Source organism: Sorex fumeus, unplaced genomic scaffold (genome assembly GCF_029834395.1).
Source record: "Sorex fumeus unplaced genomic scaffold, SorFum_2.1 ptg000072l, whole genome shotgun sequence".
In the NCBI taxonomy this organism is placed as follows: domain Eukaryota; kingdom Metazoa; phylum Chordata; class Mammalia; order Eulipotyphla; family Soricidae; genus Sorex; species Sorex fumeus.
This window is the reverse complement of record NW_026606129.1, coordinates 25,950,315-25,978,132: the sequence shown is the minus strand read 5'-3', so window position 1 is coordinate 25,978,132 and position 27,818 is coordinate 25,950,315. Positions and strand designations below refer to the sequence as shown.

Here is a 27,818-nt window from a genome sequence, read left to right as displayed (position 1 = left end):
ACAGAGCCAGGAGTAACCTCTGTGCTTTGCCGGATGTGACCCAAAAACAACAACAACAACAACAAAAAACCAAACCAAAAAACACTCTAATCAGAGAAGAGACCATAGTATTAAGAATGCATATATTTCCAGAGAATGGCAACAAACTCAGGTTATTCATTTTCAGAGATGACATTTCTCATTTTGAGAGTTGATGGGGGCTCTGCTTGTTCTGGCACACCAAAATAGGCAGGAGTTACCAACTTTGCACAGAAAGTGAAATTAAATTATCCAAGGTTGTACTAGGTCAGCAGATACTACAAGTCATAAAGTTAGAGATAACAATAAAGCTCTTAAATGAAAAGGAGTTAAGAGAGAAACAAGGACTAATAAGGAAAAAATAGAAATAGCATACAAACAAGATGCTAGAAATATACATGAATGAGAATAGTTAACAGGGGAAGGAAGAAAGAAGAAATATCTATAGGTATGTAAGCCACAAAGCTCTGTTCTAAAGAAATAAATACATTTTGGTACACTTCACTATACCATTGACCCCAGCTCAGTGATTCTCAGTGTTCTTCTCAGGGATGACAAAAATATATTTCAGGCTTGAGGAAAGACCCAAGAACCTAAGGTCCAGGTGAAGTATGTTGTAGAAGTAAATGGAAAACAAATATATCAATTGCTTATATTACAAAGCACAAGAATGAAGGCACAACAGAGTCTTTAAACAAATTGTGGGGACAGATGAAAGATAACAAAGCATTGCAGGTTTATATAAGATAGAGAAACAAGGTTGTTTGCTTTTGGCATGTCTTTTTGGGCCATACCTGGGGTGTGCTCTGGGGGCAACCTTCAGCACTGGCTGGGGGTTATTCTCACGCTGGGGAATCAAACATGAGGCTCTGGCATGCAAAGCACGTGCTCTAGATCTCTGAGCTTTCTCCCTGATATAACATATCAAGTTTTATATTGAGTTTTAAATGGAACACCCATTGTAAAAGATGATGTGAACTATATTGCTTCTTTTGAAAAGAAAAATATGACTTTTTCAAGTAACCTCTGATGTGGTTTGTTCACTTTCTTTTAACTGCTTTTTTTTCCACCAGAATTCCTGAAAAAAGTCAGACCTTAGAAGGCAATGATGAACAAGCTGATGTGAGAGGGTAAGTAAAATACCAGTGGTTCACACCGGTTTTGCTATTCTACTGAAGGTCTGAAGGGTGAGAGTGTAATGTTTTGCTGTAAAGTGTATCACTCTTCCATGTAGCCTCTGAGGACATTAGACAACTACTAACAAATGTATAGAATAACTTTATTAACAAATGCCCTGGGTATAAACAAATCACAATCACCTGGGTATAAAGATTATTTAAAAGTCATCGTGGTTATAGGGGATTTTCTTAGTGCTGTAATTTCAGTGATCTCAGAAGGCAGTGTTCATTGAAAAGGAAATGTGACTGCCCACGGGGGGAACTGTACTGTGACAGAAAAGGATTCAAATCCCATGGCTTCAAGGCTGAGAGATACTGTTAAGTGCAATGTAGACAAGCAATCTGAAAGATATCTTGCACTATAATAAATTTTAAAATATTTAAAAATTGATATAAAGTAAAATCCATTTATGTATCAGATACAGGTGTGTTTGACAATAAATCAGAATGATTTTGTATACCAATAACAAACTTCCTGTATTAACAAAGAACTACATTATGGATATGGACTGTATATGGACAGAAGTCTAAGTTGCAAAACAGATGAACCAATAAATAGCATTATGATTTCCAAAAGGCGTATCAAGTAAAGATTTAAGGAAATTACAAGAACACACATAATCAGCGAATAATTTATACTTCTACATATTTTAAATGATTGAAAAGATGCATTTATGGCAAATACCTGCTTAGTAATACCTGAAATCTTTCTGTCTGGAGCCTAACAGCTTCCCAAACACTTGGACAAAATATATAGTGAAGACAGGTTTTGTTGGAATGAAAGTATTAGCAAAGACTGATGGTTATGTCTTTCCTAACAAAAGCTGGGAATAAATCCAAATAGTGAGTACAACTTAGTTATGAAAGGTATTTCTTAAACCTACCATAGCAAAATTTAATCTCTTTTTTTATATCCCCCTTTGTTAAGCAAGACCCTACAAATCTGCAAATAAATACAGATGTTCAATAAAGTTATAACTAAAATAGAGTAAGTCATAATAAGAAAACATGAACAGAATTATCTGTAAGAAGCATGCATTAATTAGTATGTACATGAATGAAAAGGGTTGATGGAATTATTGTAATTGAGCATTAAATTAGTGCTGTGCTAGCTGATGGCCAAAGAGACGGGGAAAGCAAGGAAGGAAGAGTGAAAAATGCTACTATAAAAAAGAAACAAAACACCATTGGGAAATGTTATCTAGGGTAGTCAGAGAGACCTTTAACCTAGAACATGCAGTCTTGCATAATTCCTTCTCTATCATTAAAAAACACCCTCACATTTATTTTAGAGGAAAAAGTATTAATCACAAGTCCCTGTAATCTACCTTGATTTAAGAGCTAACAAATAAATAATCATTAAAATACAGACTAAATATTCTGGGTTCTTCAGAAATTTCCCATGTAAGCCAAGAGGAAGTATTTATATTATACTTTCTTTTTTTGGTGGGGAGCTACAACTGAACCAATCAGTGCCCGGGACTGAAACCGGTCCTCCTGCATACAAAGCTTGTGTTCAACTCACTGAGCTATCTCTCTGGCTTCTTTCAAATGATTTCTTTCATAAGTAATTCTGAGTAAAAGACACAATCCCACGTGAGTAAAGAAAGGGTGTATATTTATATTGAAGATTGACTTTTCTTTTCAATTTCTTATTTGTGTTTTATTGACAATGGTGGACATGTAGCCAAACAGTTATACTCAGGCACCTACAGATCACCAGATGCAATAGATATAAAGTTGATACAGGGTGAGAAAAACATCAAAAAACAACTTACTAAAATTTAAGACTAAGATGTTCATTAACTGACTTCAGCAGAAGACTTCGGTTTCAGGAGTGTGCAGAAATGGATAAATTCTGATCTAGACCATACCCCAAGACAAGACAGAAAAAGGAAAATTCGGCAAATCACATTCTCTTAAGCAGTAAACTGATAAGAATTTTCACCTTAAGTTAATATATGCAACAGAGTTTAAATGAGACAAATTTCCAAATCAATAAAGGTTATTACTATAATAACAGAAATAGAATTTACAACAGAAAGTTTGTAAGCAATAGCCCATGTCCAGATTTATATTTAAGGGTCAATAAAATCTGTAGAGGGAAATACTAAAAAGAAACAGGTTAAAACCAGGGCTAAAAGTTGATAGATATAGTGCATGTAAATTTATATATATTATCATTCCAATGAGACAACCTTAACTGATAAATATGCTTTGTTGAGTTCTATCCTATTAGATTTTATAAAGCAGAATCCCAAGTGAAAATTAAATATTTATTTAAAGATAAATTTAAGAAAACTATGTTATCATATTATCGTATTATTTTTATCGTAATATAAAAATATTTTCATTTTGAAGAAAAAGCCAAGTTTCATTATTAATACAACTCCCAGACACAGAACAAAGTTTTCTTTGTCTATTTACAATAATGGAAACATTCTATTAGAAAACCTTATATCATTTTTAGGTAGAATTAAACAAGCAAACTAAAGCCTCCTTCATGTAGTAAGATTTCACTTCAACTTTTACTAAACTGAATACAGACTATTAACTTTTTGAATCCAGACTGTGTTAATTCCAACTCTTAGTAAATTGCAATGTACTTTTTGGGGAATAGGGGTTGGGCCATAAGCAACTGTGCTCAGGATAACTCCAAGTAGTGCTGGGGGACAGTATGTGGTAGAGAATGGAACTAGAATTGTCAGCATGCCAAACAAGTGCCTTAACCCCTGAACTATCTTTCCAGCCCTGTATTTATTTTGTTTGGTGGTGGTGGTGAGGGGAGGTGGTTTGGGCTACATTCAGCAGTGCTTGGGATTGCTCCAGGTGGCATCTGGGGACCATTTTGTGATAAAGGCTCTGGCATAGAGTTTGTCATGCCAGATCATCTGAAGAATGAAAGAGCTCTTGAGGTCTTTAGGTGGAAGACTATGGTTGGCTGTGATGGTCATAAAGTTAGAGCAGATGATAGTGCCAGAGAAGTTGGTAGAGGTATGGAAGGTGCTTTTGGGGGGAGATAACAGATTCCTCTGGATGTTAGTTTTCTGATATAGAATTATATTCATCATAGTTCTTTTAAGATTCTTAAAGAGGTATTTGAAGCATGATGACTTGAAGAGTCAGTTCCTTCAAGTTCTTTCTCTTCCTTGATTTTCCAGGCATGACTACACTTAGTCCCGACTTATTTTCATCAGTTCAGCATAGTACACAAAGTCAATATCTCCATCCACCTGATAGGTCACTGTTGCTGTCATCTCCACTGTTATCAGTTTTATCTTGATCCATGTCCTCGAGAATACCCTTATCATGATGCTGGAAACCACCATCATCATGGCCCACTAAGCAAGTTCAGAACTATAACACATATTCTCAACTTGCCAGCGAGAGGAAAATCTACGAAAATTCATTGCTCACTTAATGGAAATGGATCTAAAAGACTTGAGGAGTTTAACCAGAAAGTTTTTTTGCCTTCTATCAAACAGGAAACCATTTTTGAAGGGAGGGTGTGAAGAAAGTACTGGAACTGGAAGTCCACAGGCTGAGGTCTTTTTTAAGGATGGAGGATGGGTGGGCTTCAGAAGTATAATGTACTGGATCAAGATGTTGGAAAGAACAGGTGGTATGAAGAATGCGCTATACTATGCTCACCATTCTTGACAATATGAAAATGCTGAGTTTTTTTTTCTGCTCATTCTGTCTAGCTTTCAGAATTCTTAGTAAAAAACTGGATTTCCCTTTTCATATAGTTGTAGAATAGTTTCAAAGCTTTCATGCCACTTTTAAGCTTTTCTTTCAGCATCTTCTTAATTATGTTTGCTGTACTGGGTTAAAGTTGTGTCATCCAATAGTCCATTATTCTAGACAATGCTTGAAATTGTTCACCTTGGAAACCACAGCATGTACTACCATGTGTTGTTTTTTGTTCTTTAAGTATGCTTTCTATACTTCTTTTTGTCTATGTGGGATTCATAAATTTTCTAGTTTTGGTGCATGATACAGATTTCTGTCCCATGTTGACAATCGTATGGCTTACTTAGTCACTGAAAAGGAAAACAAGGGGCCAGAGAGATAGTACAGAAAATAGTACAGGAAACAGGGTGCTTGTCTTGCAAAAAGCAGACCTAGGTTCAATGAACCCTGGGACTCCATAGGTCGTCAGAGCTGCCAGGAGAAATCCCTGAGAAAAGAGCCAGGAATAAGCCTTAAGCACTACTCAGTCCCCCCACCTCTCAATCTCCCCTTCCCCCCCAACAAAACAAAACAAAACAAAAACAAAAAAGAACATGAAACATTTCTATTGGGTTTCTTGGAGTGTGAGAATCAGGAAAGGAATGCATTTAGATTTCTCCTACTTGGGAGGAGCCTCCACTTCTTTCAGTCATTCAACTACTTCTTATCTTAAAATTTCATGCCCTACTATTGGTGTGCTAAGATGGCATCTGGAGGCCGACTGTGGGCGTGACAGCCAATCTTCTGGGCAGGTGGTGACCTGGAGGAGCCCAGGTCCTCTGCCACCATGCGGCTTACAGATTTAGTCCTGAACCTGCATACCTGGACCTTGCTTTGAAAGCTCCTGGTCACCAGGATTCCATCTGGAGTAGGTGGAGAGACTGCACCTGCCCCCTCTGGGGTGTTCTGGTGATATTGGCTTGGTATGGGGCCCAGGGAGAACTTTGGCGCTGTGGTGTTATCTGGGACATGCTGCTGTGTCTCTGGGCCAGGGTTGTTGGTGTGCTAAGAGGGTGCCCAGAGGCTAACTGTGGAGATGATGGCCAATCTTCTAAGTGGGTGGGGACCCAGGGAGGGACAGCCCAGGTCCTCTGCCACCATGCAGCCTGGAGATGCAGTCCTGGAACCCACATACCTGGGCCTTGCTTGTGGAAGCTCTTGGTCACCAGGATTCCATCTGGAGTAGGCGGGGAGACTGCACCTGCTCCATCTGGGGTGATATTGGCTTGGTATGGGGCCCAGAGAGATCTCCAGCACTGTGGTGTCTTCTGGGACTTGCTGCTGTGTGTCTGGGCCAGGTCTGCTGGTGCGCTAAGATCCACATTACAAAATTTTCAGCAGATTATATCTTGGTGAGACAGTGGAGTCAGACTTGGGGTATGGCAGCAATTTTGGATTGTGGAAGCAAGGGCTGCCGGGGACTCTACTTGAGCGGCCACAGGCCAACCTGACCCCTCCAATTTACTCCGAACTGCTCAGTTATGTATGGGTTTGAGCTTAACTACGGTTTTTGATCTCTTTTGAGATTTATTTAGGGGTCTCTGAGGAAGGCCAATAGTAGAGCTTACAGGATGGTGCTGGAGTTGGTTCATGGAGGTGACTGCCAGTTCTTCTGTGTGTACTGGGAAGTGGGGGAGGTAGCCCATCCCAACTCTGAGTCAGCTTATATAGCGGGGCTGGAGGTGGTTTGTGGGTGTGACTCCCACATACCTAATTTTTGGCTGTTTAATTTCTTGGTAAACTTGTTCCCAAGTTGTTGGGGTCTGGCTAAGGGCACAGTGGCAATTTTGGGGTATCAGGAAGCCTAAAGGCAACATCAGGCTGCTGATGCACTCTCCCCACAGGTACAAGTTGACCTGTTGGCGGCACCATACCCCCCATCAATCTGGATTTGATCCCTAGCATTCCATATGGTCCCCTGAACCCTCCAAGAGTAATCCCTGAGCAAAGTCATATTGTTATTTATGGCACAAAATCACTGGATATCCGCAAATGATTGAAAAAAATATTTTTAAAACTGTGAACAGAGGGGCTGGAGCAATAGCACAGCCGGAGGGGCATTTGCCTTGTATGCGGCCCATTGAGTTCGATTCCCAGCATTCCATATGGTCCCCCGAGCACTGCCAGGAGTAATTCCTGAGTGCATAAGCTAGGAAAAAGCCCTGTGCATCGCCGGGTGTGACCCAAAAAGAAAAAAAAAGATTCTTGGGATAAAAACAGGTAGAGGGGCTAGAGCAATAGCACAGTGGGTAGGGCAGAAAAAAAACCCCAACTTCATGCCCTAGAATATTTTTAATGTGACTCCATGATAAAGATGAAATCTTTGTATGCATGGGATCATTCTTCACAAGGCTACCCTTAGAATACTTCCTCCCCACCAAACTTTCACCTAAATAAACAAAAAGAAGACATTCCTCAGATGAACTTTACTGTCCTTAGAGAGGATTAGGTAGGGGTGGCTGGCAATCTTAGGTGCCTCGGTCCAGTAAAATAGGGTTACTAATTTACGCAGTGAATGTTCTTTTTTTTACCGAAATTAAAATTAATAAAAATAATGGCAGGCAATATGAAGATTTGTAAACTTTTCAACAAAAAGATTTTAAAGAAAAGGCAATTTTTTGGACATTATCTGGAAATAAAGATTTTGGTATAGAGAAAACACTGATCTCATGATTTTAGCTCACAATTGTCAGTATTCTCAGAATAGTTCTTTAGTGATGAGAGAAAATATCCATTATTTATAGATCTTAAGTCCATAAAAATGAAATAAATAGAAGAGAGTTTAAATTTTGTATTTGCTTGAGAAGAGAGTATTTTCAAGTAAGAGTATTTCATAAAATAATGGGAATTTAACTTGTACTTCAAAAAGCAGTAATTCATGGATTAAATCATGTTCACTGAAGAGACTCAGGAAAGCTAGTGCTGGCCAATAAAACTTTTCTTCCTCTATTCTCTGCTTTGCTCTAGGACAATGTGTTATAGTCATATGTTGGCAGTCAGGTAATGTCGGACAAACAAGAGTGCTATATCAGGCTCAATAAACACTTGCGAAGTGTGAACAGCCCTATTAAGGTCAGCAGTTAGACCTACCCAGATCACTGCACTGGGAACAGAATGATTACTTCTGATGCACACTTCAACTGGAAGATAACTATTTGACATTTGCTACCTGAGAAAAAAGTCCTTCAGAAGAGATAATATCAAAAACACAAACTCAGTTTTTTTTAAGATAATAAAATTCAAAAATTTACATAAGTTATGTAATAAGTTACACCTTATCATGGTTCAGGGCAACGTCTATCTGAGATAATTCAAAGTATCTTCTCAACTGAATGAAGCTACACACACATTCACATACATACATGCTTGCACATTTCATGTGCTTGATATTCTGGGAAATAACACCAACAACAATCTGCTCTGTTTTCAAAGACTTTGCAAACATCAACTCATTTCAAACATAAAAAGCCTGTGATTTGTAAGGCCAATAATCTAATTTTATATAAGAAAGTAAGATCACAGAAGATTAAGTGACCGTAAAAGATCACACAGTTAATAAATTATCACTTGAGCACGTTTTAAAATATATCAGGCAAAACTCTCAATATCAGGCAATAAGCATGTTTAATCTACTCTCAAACTAAACATCTTTTTCTAGATGGAGAGAAATTTCTTTAAATTTTTTAAAAATTGTAACCAACTTTCTGTATTATGCAAGGCCTAATTTTGAGCTGATAATAGTCCTGATGTAAATTGTTCTATAGAGTCAGTATTCACATTCTATCAAATTATGAAAATTTAAAAATATTTTGCATTGAAGTTTAGTTTGTATCTTACAGGAAAAGAATCTAGAGAGATTGAAAGTATACTAGATAAGAACAAAAAAAATCTGCGAAACAAAAGAATGGGTTTTGACTTAATATAAATAACTTAAAAACTAAATGTGAACAGATACATAAATGATATAGCCAATAAGGAAGCTTTTTTCATGTATGTTAGAGTAAGAACACTTAGTTTGTTAGCATGTACTTTGCAATGAATATTTAAAAAATTTTTATCAGCTAGACTGTTTCTAGCTGGCAATACCCAAGGAATATTATCATCATGAAGCTTAATTTTACATCAACAGTATTATTTTAAAAATCTATTTCTTTTATTTAGTGATTTTGCCCAGCAAGGGTTGATTTTTACTGTTATATTTTTGCAGAATGCCCCTGTAACTTTTTGAGACACAGCAAAAGGAAATTCAATTTGTTAAACAGAAATCCGACTGGCAATAGAAGGGTTTGTTGAAATAAATCTACCTCATTAAAGAGGGTTACCTGTATATAGAGAACAGACTCTCACATATAAGCTGATCCAGGATGACAAGTCATGGGAGACCAAGCTAGTTCAATTTACCATTGGTGTAAAGACAGTTTCTTAGTATTGTGTTCTATTTCAAAGTGTGAAGTTACACCTTATCTTATTGATAAGGAATAGGACTTATTCCTCTAGGAACTTAATAAATATTCAGAATCCTAGTCTCACAGATGCTACGATATCGTTTCTTCCTCTCTCCTAACAGTTTTATTAAGATGTAACTGATGTTTGGCATTGTTTATGATATACAACATCATTATTTATGAAAAGTTTTCTTTACAAGTGACTTACATACATCTCATAGTAAGGTTGATTTTCCCTTAAAATGTCCTTATTCCCAATTTAAGCAAATCTCATAAGCAGTACTTTTATTTGGAGTGGGGATGCACATGAAAACTCATGTCCCAGCAGCTTATGTGGACCACCTGGTCTAGGCCACATATTAGCAGAAAAAAACCCAAACAAATATTTTTATGACATTTACCTACAAATCAGGTTCTACTGTACACAGAGACAAATCAGATTAAAGCAGGAATAACGAGACTGAAAACACAAAGTACCTGTCATTCAATTTTAAAAAGCGCAGTTTTACTGGACTTTACTAACTGGGCTAAAGTTTGAAATAAACATATTTTACAGTGATCTTGCATAATTATATTTTATGTGTGATTTGTTATATATTTTATAAATATATTACATTGTATTGTAATATATTATACTGCATTTACATTTCATTAAAAGTTTTTGTTACTAAAAATTTGTTACTAAAAAACAGAAAAAAAGTATAATTTTCTCATGTTTTATATACCAGCTAAGAATCTACAAGAAACCCCTAGTCCCATTTTTTTCCTGTTTCATTTATCTTTTGTCTAAAACTTCACTTACGTAACGAGTGGTTTGTTTGTTCCTGAAGATGCAAGACGGAATTTCAAGGAAGAACATTTTAATTGAAAACATTAATGAAAACTCTATAGCTACCTTTGGATCTTCATATTTTCTAAAACAAACCTGGATATGTAGAAAATTGGTAGTTGGTTTGTATTTTATTTAATAGAAGTTGGGCAAAGACCCATAATCACACTTCTAGGAACACACAGGAAGTAAGAACTTTCAGGGTTAATCATATCAGAAAGCCACAAAGCTCTGGCCATAAACTTTCTTTAGTTTTCCAGGGAAGTTCTATTTCCTTTTAACTTTTTGAGTATTTCCTAGTTCAGGACTATTCAGCTGAAAAAAAAATCTAATTGCTTGTCAGGATGCATGGTCATTAAGATGTCAAAAAGGTCATGCTTGTGTTATTTTGCCTGCTTGTTATCAGTCAACATTTCTCAAATTAACACTTTCTAGCAGGCATAATTAAAGATTATATTATTTGATTATTATTCTTTGCAAGAGTATTCAATACATTATTTAAATTCACTAAATTTACAATGACTTATTTTTTATAAATCACACTGTGCTTTTTCTTTGTGGGTAAATGATAGTCTTAAAAGACTTAGGAGAGAATTCACTTTAAAATGAAAACAGTTATAGTCTGTAGAAATTTAAAATCAATGATAATAATAATTGTAGTTGTTGTGATAGTAGTAGATGTGATAGCAGCACATTTTTAATTAAGACCTGGCATTTAAGTTCTAAATAGCTCCAAATTCAATAATGGATTTAAAGTTTCTTACCAGGATTGCAATCTGTAAGAAGTGAGCAGATGGAAAGGAGAACTTTAGAAATGGTTAGAGCTGGACTCCAGTTGTCCTTGAGGATATCCAGACAGATAACACCTTGGCTATTAATATTACAGTGATAGATTCTTGTTCGAAAGGTAACCTAGAAGAAAATATAAAGTTGTTTTATTATAAATACATACTTGTGTCAGACAATGTAACTCAAAGTTACTGGTTAATTTTTTCTTAGTCATAGTAGAAGAATCAAGAAACAGACCAATTATCTTAGAACCTGTTCCTTTGGATACACAGGACTAAAACATTAAGAGTAAAATAATGATATTCTGCTTATTATTCAATTAATTCTTTAGATTAAAATTTTTTTCTTGGTGAAAATGTAGCAATGTTTAGAAAACAAATTAACCTGAACTCTAAGATTTTTTTTAAAGAAAAATATTAGATATAAAAATTTTCAAAGGAAATTTTTGTCAGACTCTCGTTCTTTTGGTACTTCATAAAAAAAGAACATAGGAAAATTATAAAAATAAAACACATTATTCTATGTCATACACCATGTATTTGCTCTAATTCATGAGGAATGCAATGTGAACTGGAGCACATATATAATGCTTACTTTGTACAAACTTTGTATTAGTACAATTTACAAGCTGTTACTATATTTTAAACATAATATTTGCACTGCTTACCGCCTCTTATGATAGATCACAACAATACAATGCATTGACATAATTCTGAAATGCTCGTAACATTTTATATAGCATTGAAAGAATTTAAATCAGTTTTATAACACTAATAAAACTGCTTTACAAAGTCTTAAATAACAATATTGAATACTACTTTAACATCACATTTGCTTAAAGATCTGTGTTCTGGTATTCTCAGTTCAAAATGGCTCTAAATAATAAAATACATAAAGTGACGGATTTTTCTAAGTGTTGCCACCTACCTAGATAGTATCTGCTCAAGCATCAGCTGTACTAAATTCACATGGTGCCAAGTTTCAGAAAGGACAAAAATCAGTCACCTTATTGTTGATCAACATGGTACCATTTCTAGGCCAGATTAGCACTCCTAAAAGGAAACGGCCTTGAAATATGCCAGTTCTGATAACCCAGTATCATTTTCCCTCCAAAACAGTTACGAATGTTGAAGAAAGTATAACTGACTATATAAACTGGCACCTCTGTATCTGCAAAGGGGAATCCCCTGTGGCCAGAACTGAAAGCCAAAAATTACAGTTAGCAAATGAGCTGCTGTGGAGCTGACAGGGTAGATTTTGAGAAAGAGGAGGAGAGTGAAGGATGGTAGAGTCAGTAAATGGGGATTTGGATTTTGAGGTTTTCAAAGATTCATACCTAAACCATATAATGCTATGATACATTTTTACTTCAATAAACAAAAAGGACAACTGAGTAGCTAATCTTTCAACAGGTGGATAAACCGCAAAGATATGCCTTATTATAGATAGGAGAGATAGCAAAAGCCAGGGCTCTGGAGAGAGAAATGTTTCTCCTGAGAATTCTAAATACCAGGTACATATATCATGAAAATGTTAAAATAACTAAATGACTTTATTAATCAAATAAAATATATACTAAGTTAACAAGGAATAAAGAAGATCATGTCACTATGACAAAATAAAACCTTATAAGAAAAATTCATAGTTGTAAATATTTTGGACAAACAAGGTTATAAATATCAGAGTGATTTGGTAGAATTTTAAGAAAATGAACATACACAATCAAAGAGGAACATTTTCAGTCCAATAACTGATAGGTCAACCAAATTTGGCAAAAATACTGAAATTTTTAATTGAAGAATCAAATGAACATATTTAAGGTACTCAATAAAGGTAAATTTTTATATTCAATAATTAAACATTATGTTTTCTTTTCAAGCACATAAACATTCATAAAAATGACTGTGTTACCCATCAAAAGACTTAAATTTTTAAATGTTTGGATCATAATACAAAATCATAATCTATTACTAAAGGATCTTTCCATCATATGGTTGGAAACTGAAGTAATTCTTACATCTTATAGCAAAGTAAGTTACTTATAACTGAGCGACAATGAAAATGTTGAATGCCAAATTCAAATTTGTGACTGGGTTAAAAGCGCTGCAAGGGAAAACCTGGAGTTTTAAATGTACACATTATATTCTGCAAATGAGTGTGATCATTCTATTCTGTCCCACCCTCTCTGACTCATTTCACTTACCACGATAAACTATCAATGTCATTGTGGTCCTTTCTCTATCCAACTGAACTCTGCCACTTAGCCTTCCATTCGTGGCAAGCTTCCTATCATAGACCCTTCCTCCTGGCCCTTGTTTCTACTGTCTTTGGGTATTATTCTCATACCATTTTTAAAAAATATATATATCTTGCAAATGAGTGTGATCATTCTATGTCTGTCCCTCTCCCTCTGTCTCATTTCACTCAGATGGTACACTCCATATTCAGTGTTTTCATAATGGTTGCATAGTATTCCAACGTGCAAATGTACCTTAGTGTCTTTATCCAGTCATCTGTTCTTGGGTTGTTTCCAGATTTTGGCTATTGTGAATAGTTTTGCAGAAAACATAGTAGTGCAGGTGACTTTTCTGCATTTGTATTTGAGTCCCTAACATATATTCCCAAGAGCAGCATTGCTGGGTCCTATAGTAGAGTAATTTCTACGTTTTTGAGGAATGTGCAAATTGCTTTCCAAAAGAGGCTGCAGCAATCAGCATTCTCACTAGCAGTGAATGAGAGTTCTTTCTGTATCTGTGCCAGCAGTGGTTGTTCTTGCTCTTCCTGATGTATGCCAGTTTCTGTGGCATGAGATGGTATCTCATTGTAGTTTTGATTTGCATCTCCCTGATGATTAGTGATGTAGATCATTTTTTTCATGTACATTTTGGCCATTTGTCCCTCTTCTTTGAGGAAGTTTCTATTCATCTTTTTTCCCTACTATTGCTTCAATTTTAACTGCTGTTTCATGGATTAGTATCAGAGGCCAGTCTCACGGTGTAAATACGTTGAGGCACTCTGGTTAGAGTGACGTTATAAAAAGATCATGAGCCAAGGAATACAGATGTCTTTGAGAAAATAGAAAAAGCTGAACATTCTTGTACTTGAGAGTTATCTTTTCTTAAAAATAACCTTTGAAAAGTTCATAAAATTCTGTGTGGACTTAGCATAAAAGAATGCTATTACATAGCTAGGATGAGTTTCTTTGTTAATTATTTCTGTGAAATAGATTTTACATATACTTTGGAAAATGTTTTGAAGTAAATAAACATGTCTACACAGAAAAATTGATGACAGTAAAAATTATTTTTTAAAACAACAGTTGAGGCTCGAGTGATAGTACAGTGGGTTGGATGCTTGCCTTCGATGCGTGGCATCACATATGATCTCCTGAGCAAAGAGTCAGGAGTAAGCCCTGAGTACCACTGGGTACAGCCCAAAACCAAACAATCAAAACTGAAAGATGTCAAGTACTTTTTTCTTAAGAACTGATTCAAGAACATTTCACCAACATGTCCCAAGTTTAAAATACATACTAACAAAACAAAACATCTTAAGCAATAAACAAACCAAAACTAGCCTGGAATATATTTTGCCTCAATAACTGGCAATAGAATTAAATTAACCATTATTTAGAAACCATAATATGGAAAGATGATATCCATCCTCTGTACATGGAACTATACAGCCTACTACATCTGACTGCAGCTAGAGCTACTTTTTTTTTTAAAAAATAAAAAAAGCTTTCAAGTACAATTTATACAATTAAAATAAAGATCTTTATAGGAGATATTTAAATTGAAAAGTGTCCCAGTTTCCTTTGAGTACAAATGTAGAAAAACATGAACTAAAATTCTTTCCTCTAAATTCTCTTATAAGTGTAAGCATATTAGCCAATTCCCAGGGCTCCTTGCAACCCTGGAGTAATAGATTACTCCCAGTTGCTGCAAGGAAGAATGCTTGGTATGACATAATTAGGGATCAAGAGTGAGTCCTTATCCAATTTATAAAGTTTCAATTTACACAGGGTCTGTCTTTAGGAGCAAATCTAGAGTAAGGGTTAATTTAATTTTTTCATATTTATTAATTAAAAATTAAACTGAATCAATAGTCTTTAATAGTAACTCATTCTTTCATTATGTCTTCTATTCTACCTGTTTCTCTTTGTAAGATTAAATTGTCCTTTTTGATTTCTATTTTTTTGAGTTTCAGAAAAGGTTTTCCTTTTGATTCTCATTATGTAGATCTTACTATAATAGATTATAATCTTTGAGAATTCATTCTTATTGTATATTATTTATTTTTCTGCAAGAGAGTCATGTGCCTTGGATTACTAAGTTTTTCACAATTGCTTCTACATGGGTCTAAAACAAATTTTCAACCAAATTCCATCTGATACAAATATAAAGTGATAAAACCTTCCTCTGGTAGAGCTGACTTACATTCAAATCTTCATAAAATCATTAAAATATGAATTACATTTTAATTACTTTATTTGGAACAAGTTACTGTTTGATACAGACACAGTAGCCTGAAACCAGCTCAATCAAAGTTGGTTTTGCAGATACAAAGATTTCCTTCCTCAGCAATGAAAAAAACAAAACAAATTTAAGTTCTAGGAGCATAAAATTCCTAGGCGTACAACTTTACCATCTGAAAGCTCAGCTTTTAGCAGTTTTTAAAATTTACTTAAAATTAAAGAAATGATTGCTCTGACTCTGGTGGAATTCCCCCTCTCTATGCTTTTTGTCCATAAAGTCAGTGTCCCAAGCCTTACAAGGATTTGCCTGGGTATAGAATGCATTTCTGAAAGGCCACTTCTCTGCTATTTCCAAATAAACTCAATTTCTGGTAAAAAAAAAAGCTATGTAGCTCAAGTGATTATAGCAAATGTCTAGCAAGGGTGAAAGACTTCAGGAGACTGAAGTCTGGCTCTTATTTAAAAAACACAAACAAAAATAGAAGTTAACAAAGTAATGTAAAATAAGATACTGGGGGAAAAAAGGGCTGTTTTTTTAAAACATTTCCAGTAACAAAAATGATAACATCATAAACAGATTAAAAAACTGCTGAATCCCAAACAACTATGGTGAAAATGAAGACAATTTAATCATGTATATAACTTTTAAGTAAATACTTCCACTATTTTAAACAAGAATGTAAATATATTGTAGGTGCTCTATTGTCACTTAGGGGCTCATCAAAAGAGAACACAGGAGTCAGGAATGTGGTTCAGTGGTACAGTATCTGCCCTTAAAGTCTTTGCAGATTACAAGGATATGGAGCTTGATCCCTGGTACAGCCTTACATCCACTGAGGGAACTTCACCCCTCTCTCTACTTAATAAGATGAGTTGGTCTTGAGCACTAAAGTTAAAACCATTATGTGGAGCCACGTTGATTCAACAACACTTAGTTATAAATCAGTATCACAGAGGGCAGATGTAATTTAAGCGATATCCAATAAACCTACATTTTTAAGACAAGTTGATTCATTTCTTCTTTATAATTGCAAAAACTCCTCATACATAATGACAATGAATTATGAAGCTCAGCAGCTGAGACACTTAATATATTCCAAATAAGGCTTATAATAAATGACTGACCATCTATGACACTTGTTTTAAAGAAAGTGACATAAACATGAGAATGCCTTCCCCTGACTTTAATTTTTTTAAAGTCACAATAGTCAAGACAGTTCTATAACATGTAATATATTTACAGATTTGCTAAATATAAAATCAAAGTAATACACAGCCTTCATTTATCCTTTGAGAAAGAGTAATAAATTTTATGTTTGTAGACAGAGAAAGTGGCAGTTATTTATCTTAGAACATTAATAATTCAATATACAAGCAACACAAAATAAAATGTTCATCATAACTAGTTAGAAACAATATTTTTATTTTTTCATATAGCCCACAACATTGTAGAAGCTATATTTTAATACAATCTGGAAGAAACAATGACTAATTCTGTTAATGATACAGTAAATTAACAGCAATTATAGAGTTGGCTGAATGCCCAATCCCTTGGTGAGTGCTATATAATACACAAAAGAGACATGCTTTAAAAATGGTAGTGTTCATGAATACAATGAGTGCTCCCAAATTGCATGTTTAAAGAGAGGTAATGGTACAGTTTCCTTGAGAATATAAAGTGTTAAAATATATCAAGTATTTTGCAGGAAGATATAACCAAATAAAAATTTAGCTATGTAAAAATGGCTAAGAATTATGTAGTGTTTATGTGCAGGGTACTGGTTCTAAATAATTTTCATTATGTAATACTCAAAATAATTTTTTGAAATAGTTAATATTGTTATCTTCATTTTATGGATGAAATAAGAGTCACGGACACATTCAGAGGTATTCAAATGTTTATAGATGAAACAATTTTTTTTATTGGAGTATTTTATGTTATTTGTGTAAAACTCTCCTATCTTTTTTTTTTCATTTTTATTTATTTATTTTTTTACAGTTGTAGATTTACAATTTTTTTTGTGCTTGGGTTTCAATTATACAATGATCAGATACCCATCCCTCCACCAGTGCCCGTTTTTCACCACCATGGATAATATCCCTCCCACCCCCATCCCCCCCATCCCCCCCTGCCTCTGTGGCAGGGCAATCCCCTGTGTTCTCTCTCTCCGTTTGGGTGTTGTGGTCTGCAAAAGAGGCATTGAGTGGCAAACATGTTCAGTCCATAGTCTACTTTCGACATGCATCTCCCCTCCTGGGAGGATCCTCCAAACATCCTTTATTTGGTGCTCCCTTCTCTATCTGAACTGCCCTTTCCTCTAGGATACCCGGCTGGCCTCTAAGTTATGGGGTAATCCTCCTGGTGCTGATCTCAGCTATTCTTGGGTATTAATCTCATACTTTGTTACTTTATATCCCCCAGATGAATGCAATCTTTCTATGTCTATCCCTCTCTTTCTGACTCATTTCGTTTAGCATGATACTTTCCATATTGTACCACTTGTATGTAAATTTCATGACTAGATGAAACAATTTTAATATATTTGAACATCTAATAAAAATAATAAAAATAGAAATTAATGAATAAAAAGTATTGTAAGAAGAAGAAAACAGAAAATAAATGAAAACAAACCAAAACAAACTTGTCTTACCTACATTCCCCAAAATTTTGAAAATCAGAGAAAAAATAAAAGAATAAAGACATTTACTTATGTTCTGGATTGCAACAGTTTAACCATGGACAGATGGCATATAAAGACTTAACTAGCTTTTTAAAGATAAGTTCTGGTAAAATGGGAATTCATGTGAGCTGTTTAAAAAAAAGGTACAATGATACTCACTATTAATTATCATTACTGTTATTATACCAAATAAAGGTTTAAAAGAGACATGATTTCTTATTAAATTTTTGACTTTAGGGCAATTTTCAATGTTTTGTGACTAACATTTTAGTCGAGAGATCTTAATATTATTATACATTAATTGCAGAATTCAAATTGAGTATTTTACAAATCTTTCAAGTTACAAAACAGATCTGATAAAAGTATGACATTACTACACTGTATATATGTTATGAAGAATTAAGAAGTCTGAAATAAATTACTAAATTTCTTAAATTACTGCTCCCTTCACTTCATAGCTATATAATATATATTGTCTGAAAATATAAAAAAAAATTATGTTCTTCAAAAGCCAATATGGGAACTGGAGATAGAATAGGATAGTTTAGTGGGCAGGGTGCTTGTCTTGCACATTCAATCCCTGCTACCAGGATCTTCAATCCCTGGTACCTAAAGTTGTTCCCCAAGTTCCACCATGAGTGATCCATGAGCACAGAGTCAGGAGTAAGCTCTGAGTATTGGCAGAGCTTACTGACTCTCCCACTCCACCCCCACAAAAAAAAAATAAAGGAAAATGAAAAAGTTTTAAAATTACTTTTGGGCTGGAGCGATAGCACAGCGGGTAGGGCGTCTGCCTTGCACGCAGCCAACATGGCCGAGCCGAGTTCGATTCCTCCGCCCCTTTCGGAGAGCCCGGCAAGCTACCGAGAGTATTCGATATGCCGGACACAGTAACAACAAAGTCTCCAATGGAGACGTTACTGGGCCCCCTCGAGCAAATCGATGATCAACAGGAGGGCCTTTCAGTTTGTAACTTTTTTCCCTGTTATAATTATGTATTAATATATAGGTTAAAGTGGTGCTTTCCAGGGTATTCCTTGGGGGTCACAGGTGAAAACGGAGTAAATATGGGGGTGGGTGGAACTACACACATGAAAGAAATAAGGGTGGAATGAGCCAGGTTAGAAAAAGTTTTGAGAAACAAAGGAAATTAACACCTTGTAGTAAAAACTATCAGAATACGATGGTTATACATTGATGAACACAGTGACAAATTCTAACGTTTTCAAAGATATATGTATTCTGAAGTTCTACAATTCAAGAGATGGAGGTGTAACTTCTTAGATGTGGTTAAAACTATTAAATCAGATTGATGGGTGTTTGAACATTGACTGAAACCTGATCATGAAAGCTCTGTAACTGTATCTCACGGTGATTCAATTAAAACAAAACAAAAGTATGTTTGGAAAAAAAATCCCCATTAATCAGATTGAATTCTCAAGTATGTACTTAAGGTCTGAATCATTATTTTATAGTCATATGGTGGATATTTTGGACCTGGTTAGGAGTAATTATATTTTTTATTGGTCATAAAAATCAACTCATAAAAGGTTACAAAATGAGAACAGAAAAGTGAAACTGGCATTTTATCAAAATTTATCTTAATGCTTTTTATAAAAAATTTGAGTCATTATCTTCAGTTTAATAATAAATCAGAGAGTACTGTCTCGAACAATCTTAACTATTGCAGTAACACTTTATATCTAGCTTAGTGAAAAAATAAAATAATTTTGGTTTTAGATACTGTAGTGAAAGATATTGCTGCTATAGAGTTAACAGTAATAGTAACTGAGGAACAATAAAAAGTGTCTTTCTTCCCTTCAACAGTATGCTTGCAGTTTTGATACATAATAATAATGCAATTTCACTGAAGGTATCTTACAAATTGAAATTTCAAGTACTGCTTTAAGAATACTTTTGAATATGCAGGGATCACTCCTGGCATTGCTCAGGATACCAAATGTGGTTCCCAGGATTTAAACCAGGGTCGGCTGCATACCAAGGTAACTCTTACAGTATTTCTTAAGCAACTGAAGTCCCGCCCCCCTTCAATGAGAAGAATTAAAACTACTTCCAAGATACATATATGTTTTTTTTTAAATTTTTTTTTTATTAGTGAAACACCATGAGGTACAGTTGTAGATTTACAATTTTTTGTGCTTGGGTTTGATTATACAATGATCAGATACCCATCCCTCCACCAGTGCCCATTTTCCACCACCATGGATAATATCCCCCCCACCCCCATCCCCCCATCCCCCCCTGCCTCTGTGGCAGGGCAATCCCCTGTGTTCTCTCTCTCCTTTTGGGTGTTGTGTTCTGCAAAAGAGGCATTGAGTGGCAAACATGTTCAGTCCATAGTCTACTTTCGACATGCATCTCCCCTCCTGGGAGGATCCTCCAAACACCCTTTATTTGGTGTTCCCTTCTCTATCTGAGCTGCCCTTTCCTCTAGAATGCCCGACTGGCCACTAAGCTATGGAGTAATCCTCCTGGTGCTGATCTCAGCTATTCTTGGGTATTAATCTCATATTTTGTTACTTTATATTCCCCAGATGAATGCAATCTTTCTATGTCTTCCCTCTTTTTCTGACTCATTTCGCTTAGCATGATACTTTCCATGTAGTACCACTTGTATGTAAATTTCATGACTTCATCTTTTCTAACAGCTACATAGTACTCCATTGTGTAGATGTACCAAAGTTTCTTTAACCAGTCATCTGTTCTTGGGCATTCAGGTTTCTTCTAGTTTCTGGCTATTGTAAAGAGTGCTGCAATGAACAAACAAGTGCAGATGTCACTTCGACTATACATTTTTGCCTCTCTGGGATATATTCCCAGGAGTGGTATTGCTGGGTCAAATGGGAGTTCAATTTCTAATTTTTTGAGAATCGTCCATACTGCTTTCCAGAAGGGCTGAACCAGTCGACATTCCCACCAACAGTGAAGGAGTGTCCCTTTCTCGCCACATCCACGCCAGCATCGGTTGCTTTTGTTCTTTTGAATGTGGGCCAGTCTCTGAGGTGTGAGATGGTATCTCATTGTGGTTTTGATCTGTATCTCCCTAATGATTAATGATGTAGAGCAAAACGCTACTTCAGGAAATAAAAGAGGACATGAGGAAATGGAAAGATATCCCCTGCTCATGGGTCGGGAGACTTAACATTGTCAAAATGGCAATACTACCAAAAGCATTGTATAAATTCAATGCAATCCCTATAAGGATACCCATGACATTCTTCAAAGAAATGGAGCAAACACTCCTGAAATTTATATGGAACAATAAGCCCCCACGAATAGCTAAAGCAATTCTTGGGAAAAAGAAAATGGGAGGAATCAACCTCCCGAACTTCAAACTGTACTACAAAACGGTAATAATTAAAACAGCATGGTACTGGAACAAAGGCAGAACTGCATACCAATGGAACAGGGTTGAATACACTGACATCTCCCCTCAATCATATGATCATCTAATCTTTGATAAAGGTGCAAGTAATGTGAAGTGGAGTAAGGAAAGCCTCTTTAACAAATTGTGCTGGCATCACTGGACGGCTACATGCAAAAAAATGGGCTCAGAACTCTGCCTAACACCATGTACATATATGTTTGTTTTACTATTTTGGCCTTGTTCCATTTAATTTCTTGAGGAAACAAAAGAATGTTACTTTCTAAACTTTGGGTCTAGAAATGTGGTACTGGCGCCAGGGATAGGGCTCAGAGTACATGCCTTAAATGTGTGAGACACTGGGATCTAGCCGGGCACTGAAAACCTGCCTAATTCATTCATCTAACATGAAGAAAACTGGAGGATACTATGCTAAATGAAATAATTCACTGTGACTGTCACTGTCCTCCTGTTGTTCATCGATTTGCTCGAGCGGGCCCAGTAACGTCTCCATTGGAGACTTTGTTGTTACTGTGTTTGGCATATCGAATACATCACAGGTAAGAAAAACACTGGGTATCTGACCCATAGGCATAAAGTATCAAACCAAGGTAACAGACAATACCCCGTGAAAATTCTAGAGACTGAAACACAAGTGAGAAAAGAGTAATCGAGGGAAGGTCATATATTTTTGTGGAGGTTCATTGCGCTCTGGTGGTGGGTGTGTATTAGAGCACTATTCCCTTCAAAATACAAACATTGGCACTCTGTAAGCTGATTTTGATCTCAATAAACTAAGAATTAACAAAAATAGAAATGTGGTCATAAAGCAATACAATTTGCATTTATAACAACTGTCTCTGAATGCATTTTTAAAAATTTTATTTATTTGTTTTTTGCATTTTGGGTCACACCTGGAGATGCACAGTGTTCCTCCTGGCTCTGCACTCAGTAACTTCTCCTCGTGGTACTTGGAGGACCATGGGAAGCCGGGAATGGAAGCCAGATCGGCCACGTGCAAGGCAAATGCCCTATCCGCTGTGCCCCGGACTCCAGCCCCGGTGGTCTGCATTTAAGCTTCCAAAGCATCAGTATAAATTTCAGTATCCTTTATGGAGTGGAAAGATGTAAAGCAGTATATTTCACCTATATAACCTATTTCTCTATTTTTCACTGTAAGTTTGTGGTGTTGGTTAATGCACTTCCAGTAAACTAATTCCCAGGAAAAAATGGTCTCCACTTCTAATTGGGAAAATATATACCTTCCATTGTGGTGCTGGGGATTCAAGAAAGGCCTTCCACATGCAAGGCACATGCTCTACCATTGAACCACATCCTGGCATGTACTTTCCATTCTTTAAAGCACTGTCAACTGGCATCTTGATGAACCTACATTCTCGTGCTGAAATGCTATCATTTGTTATGAACATCTAAATATTTTCTTGAGGATATCTAACCCCCTATTCCCAGTTTGTCCAATAAAAATGTTCTAAAATATCAGGCAAGAACATGTGTGTCATTTTATGTGAAAATACTTTTTAAGTTCATTTTGTTTTATATTTTCCCAAGATTTATTTAAAAAAAAATCCAACCTCCAACAACAGACTTACTGTTACTGCTCAGAATTTTTTTCTGTTTCCAGAGTGCCAAACGATATTCTGAAAATAGATGTGGCTTCCAAATGTGGCCTATCTAAATTCAAGTTCCATATATGCTTAAAGATCATGCATGGTGCTTGTGTCAGCTGGCTTTTTCCATACTATAAAGTTTGCAATTATGCCTATTTACAACTATACCTTCTTTCACTTATGGAAATGTTAGTTTTCATAGATACTTTTAAAAATGAAGTTTACACTTGTCATTTCCAAACAGTACTCAATCCCTTTTCTGAACTTCTATTACATTTTAACTTACATTATTTTGCATATGTGCATATTCTCTTTGCTTCTATCTAAAGGCTATTTGCTACTGGGGCACACAAAGGATTTAAAAATTTTTTTCCATTTATTATTTTATTAAGGGAATTGAATCAATGATATACATATTTACAAAATTGTTCATGATTGGATTTCAGTCATATAATGTTCCAACACCTGTCTCTTCACCAGTGTACTTTTCCTACCACCAAAGGTACCATTTTCCCTCCTGCCCTCCTACCTTGTCCCACTGCCAGTCACTATGGCAAACATTTTTTCTCTCTGTCTCTCTTTCTCTCTCTCCCCATCTCTCTTTTTTTCTCCCTTTCTTTCCTTTTGGGCCTTATGGTTTGCAATACAGATAATGAAAGGTTATCAGGTATAACTTTTTACCTTTGCCCTTCACCCACCCCTCAGACTCTTATGGCAAGCTTCTAACCATTGACCTGTCCTGGCCCTCATCTTGGATACTAGTCCCATTATACATATATGTACGTATGTGTATATATGTATATATATATGTACTATACTGCATTTGTGGGATATTAGTCCCATAATATAATATTCCACATATTAATGCAGTCATTCTATACCTGTCCCTCTATGTCAGACTCATTTCACTCAACAAAGGTTTTATTTTTTTTGCAACGAAATAGTCCAGATATATCTTCACATAACATTCTCCAGTTCTATTGATGTCAGCTGGTTTACATCTCCAGCTACCAAAAGATGTATTCTTCCCCAACCTATAACCAAAGGTAGGAGAAGAAACATTTTTTTCTGAATCTATTTGATCTGGAATAGAATTCCAATTAAAAAATCTCTGAATGAGTAGATAGATTTTTAAAAAATTTTTATTAGTGAAACACCATGAGGTACAGTTGTAGACTTACAAATTTTTGTGCTTGGGTTTCGATTATACAATGATCAAATACCCATCCCTCCACCAGTGCCCATTTTCCACCACCATGAATCCCAGTATCCCTCCCACACCCATCCCCCCCCATCCCACCCTGTCTCTGTGGCAGGGCATTCCCTTTTGTTCTCTCTCTCCTTTTGGGTGTTGTGGTCTGCAAAAGAGGCATTGAATGGCAATCATGTTCAGTCCATAGTCTACTTTCAACATGCATCTCCCCTCCTGGGAGGATCTTCCAAACACCCTTTATTTGGTGCTCCCTTCTCTATCTGAGCTGCCCTTTCCCCTAGAATGCCTGGTTGGCCTCTAAGCTATGAAGTAATCCTCCTGGTACTGATTTCGGCTATTCTTGGGTATTAATCTCCTATTTTGTTACTTTATATCCCCCAGATGAATGCAATCTATGTATATCCCTCTCCTTCTGACTCATTTCGCTTAGCATGATACTTTTCATGTAGTACCACTTATATGCAAATTTCATGACTTCATCTTTTCTAACAGCTACATAGTACTCCATTGTGTAGATGTACCAAAGTTTCTTTAACCAGTCATCTGTTCTTGGGCACTCAGGTTTTTTCCAGTTTCTGGCTATTGTAAAGAGTGCTGCAATGAACAAACAAATGCAGATGTCACTTCGACTATACATTTTTGCCTCTCTGGGATATATTCCCAGGAGTGGTATTGCTGGGTCAAATGGGAGCTCAATTTCTAATTTTTTGAGAATCGTCCATATTGTTTTCCAAAAGGGCTGAACTAGTCGGCATTCCCACCAACAGTGAAGGAGTGTCCCTTTCTCGCCACATCCACGCCAGCATCAGTTGTTTTTGTTCTTTTGGATGTGGGCCAGTCTCTGAGGTGTGAGATGGTATATCATTGTGGTTTTGATCTGCATCTCCCTGATGATTAATGATGTAGAGCATTTTCTCATGTGCCTTTTTGCCATTCGGATTTCTTCTTTGAGAAAGTTTCTGTTCTTTTCATTGCCCCATTTTTTGATGGGGTTGGATGTTTTCTTCTTGTGGAGTTCAACCAGTACTTTATATATCCTTGATATCAACCCCTTGTCAGATGTGTATTCGGTGAATATCCTTTCCCATTCTGTAGACTGTCTTTGTATTTTGGTCACTGTTTCTTTTGAGGTGCAGAAGCCTCTTAATTTAAGATAATCCCATTTGTCTATCTCTGTTTTCACTTGCTTGGCCAGTGGTGTTACATCTTGAGCCAATAGATTTTTAAAAAATATTAGCATCATTAATTTAAGTTACCAATCCCCCTACAAAGTTCCCAAATACTTGTTCAAATATAACTCAATTTACTTGTTAGCATTTCTATAAGTATATAGCCTATGAAGGTGAGAATTTCTTTATGAAATGAGTACATAAGAGTTTTATTCAGCCTTTATCCTTTTTACCAAGAACTTCAGAATAAGCAATATACCTCTTGCAAACCCAGATGATATTTCTTGATGCCTAACATTCACAGAGATCTGTATTGGGTATTAGGAAAGACATAAAAGCATAAATACACTTTGGCTTTGAGGAATGACTGGAGCTGATTATAAATATAAAAGCCTATGGTTTAATAAAAACATAAGCAATAAACTGATTTACTCAATAGGTATCTGTTGATACTTTGCACTACCTCCAAAGCACAAAGCACAAAGCACTGTGTAAATTGAAAAGCATGGGTAATTATTGGTAAAGAAAGAAGTTAATACATGTAGTAATTTTGGTACTGCCCCTGATATCTGATCATCTAGCAGAGAGGTAAGATATTTACATAGAAAACTATCATAAAATAATTACATGAGAGGTTACTGAATTCTCATAAGGCTGGGAAGAATCCCAGACAGTATCAGAGCAGAGAGAAGTTCAAATGATATTCTGGACTGTCTACTAAAGGAAACTTGCTACTCTCCTTCCCTCCCTCCCTTCCTCCCTCCCACTGTCTCTCTCCCTTTCTTCTCTCCTCTTCATCTTTCTCCTCTTTTTTTCGCTGGGGACAAATCCCAAGATCTTACATTTGCAAGACAAGTACTCTACCTGAAGACAAGTACACACCTGATAGCTCTTTTGAATTTCTTTCCTAATTTGGTCACCAAAAAAAGAAAAGGCAAAAAAAATGGGCAACATTAAATGTGTCTAGATAATGCTTTTTTTTTATGCCCTCGTGTTATTGGCTTCATATACCCTCATATGCACAGCAATGATTGTGCAAATCTTCAAAAATCATTATCTTCTAGATAAATGGGACTATCTTAAACTAAGAAGCTTCTGCACCTCCAAAGAAACAGTGACCAAAATACAAAGACAGTCTACAGAATGGGAAAGGATATTCACCGAATACATATCTGACAAGGGGTTGATATCCAGGATATACAAAATACTGGTTAAACTCCACAAGAAGAAAACATCCAACCCCATCCAAAAATGGGGCAATGAAATGAACAGAAACTTTCTCAAAGAAGAAATCCGAATGGCAAAAAAGCACATGAGAAAATGCTCTACATCATTAATCATCAGGGAGATGCAGATCAAAACCACAATGATATACCATCTCACACCTCAGAGACTGACCCACATTCAAAAGAACAAAAGCAACCGATGCTGGCGTGGATGTGGCGAGAAAGGGACACTCCTTCACTGTTGGTGGGAATGTCCACTGGTTCAGCCCTTCTGGAAAACAGTATGGACGATTCTCAAAAAATTAGAAATTGAGCTCCCATTTGACCCAGCAATACCACTCCTGGGAATATATCCCAGAGAGGCAAAAATGTATAGTCGAAGTGACATCTGCACTTGTTTGTTCATTGCAGCACTCTTTACAATAGCCAGAAACTGGAAGAAACCTGAATGCCCAAGAACAGATGACTGGTTAAAGAAACTTTGGTACATCTACACAATGGAGTACAATGTAGCTGTTAGAAAAGATGAAGTCATGAAATTTACATACAAGTGGTACAATATGGAAAGTATCATGCTAAGCGAAATGAGTCAGAAAGAGAGGGATAGACATAGAAAGATTGCATTCATCTGGGGGATATAAAGCAACAAAGTATGAGATTAATACCCAAGAATAGCTGAGATCAGCACCAGGACGATTACTCCATAACTTAGAGGCCAGCCGGGTATCCTAGAGGAAAGTGCAGTTCAGATAGAGAAGGGAGCACCAAATAAAGGATGTTTGGAGGATCCTCCCAGGAGGGGAGATGCATGTCGAAAGTAGACTATGGACTGAACATGTTTGCCACTCAATGCCTCTTTTGCAGACCACAACACCCAAAAGGAGAGAGAGAACACAGGGGATTGCCCTGCCACAGAGACAGGGGGGATGGGGGAATGGGGGTGGGGGGATATTATCCATGGTGGTGGAAAATGGGCACTGGTGGAGGGATGGGTATCTGATCATTGTATAAATGAAACCAAAGCACAAAAAATTGTAAATCTACAACT

The 27,818-nt window shown here is 36.1% G+C and overlaps 1 protein-coding gene across 1 annotated transcript in view; it reads right to left on the bottom strand.

Moving 5' to 3' along the window:
* The window catches only part of LOC130037726 (ubiquitin-conjugating enzyme E2 E2), a 363,445-nt gene that overhangs the window by 28,916 nt on the left and 306,711 nt on the right, over positions 1-27,818 (bottom strand). The window contains exon 5 of the mRNA XM_056129644.1: positions 10,967-11,114. Within this exon, the coding sequence (XP_055985619.1) occupies positions 10,967-11,114 (148 nt within the window). The remainder of the gene's footprint in view (positions 1-10,966; positions 11,115-27,818) is intronic.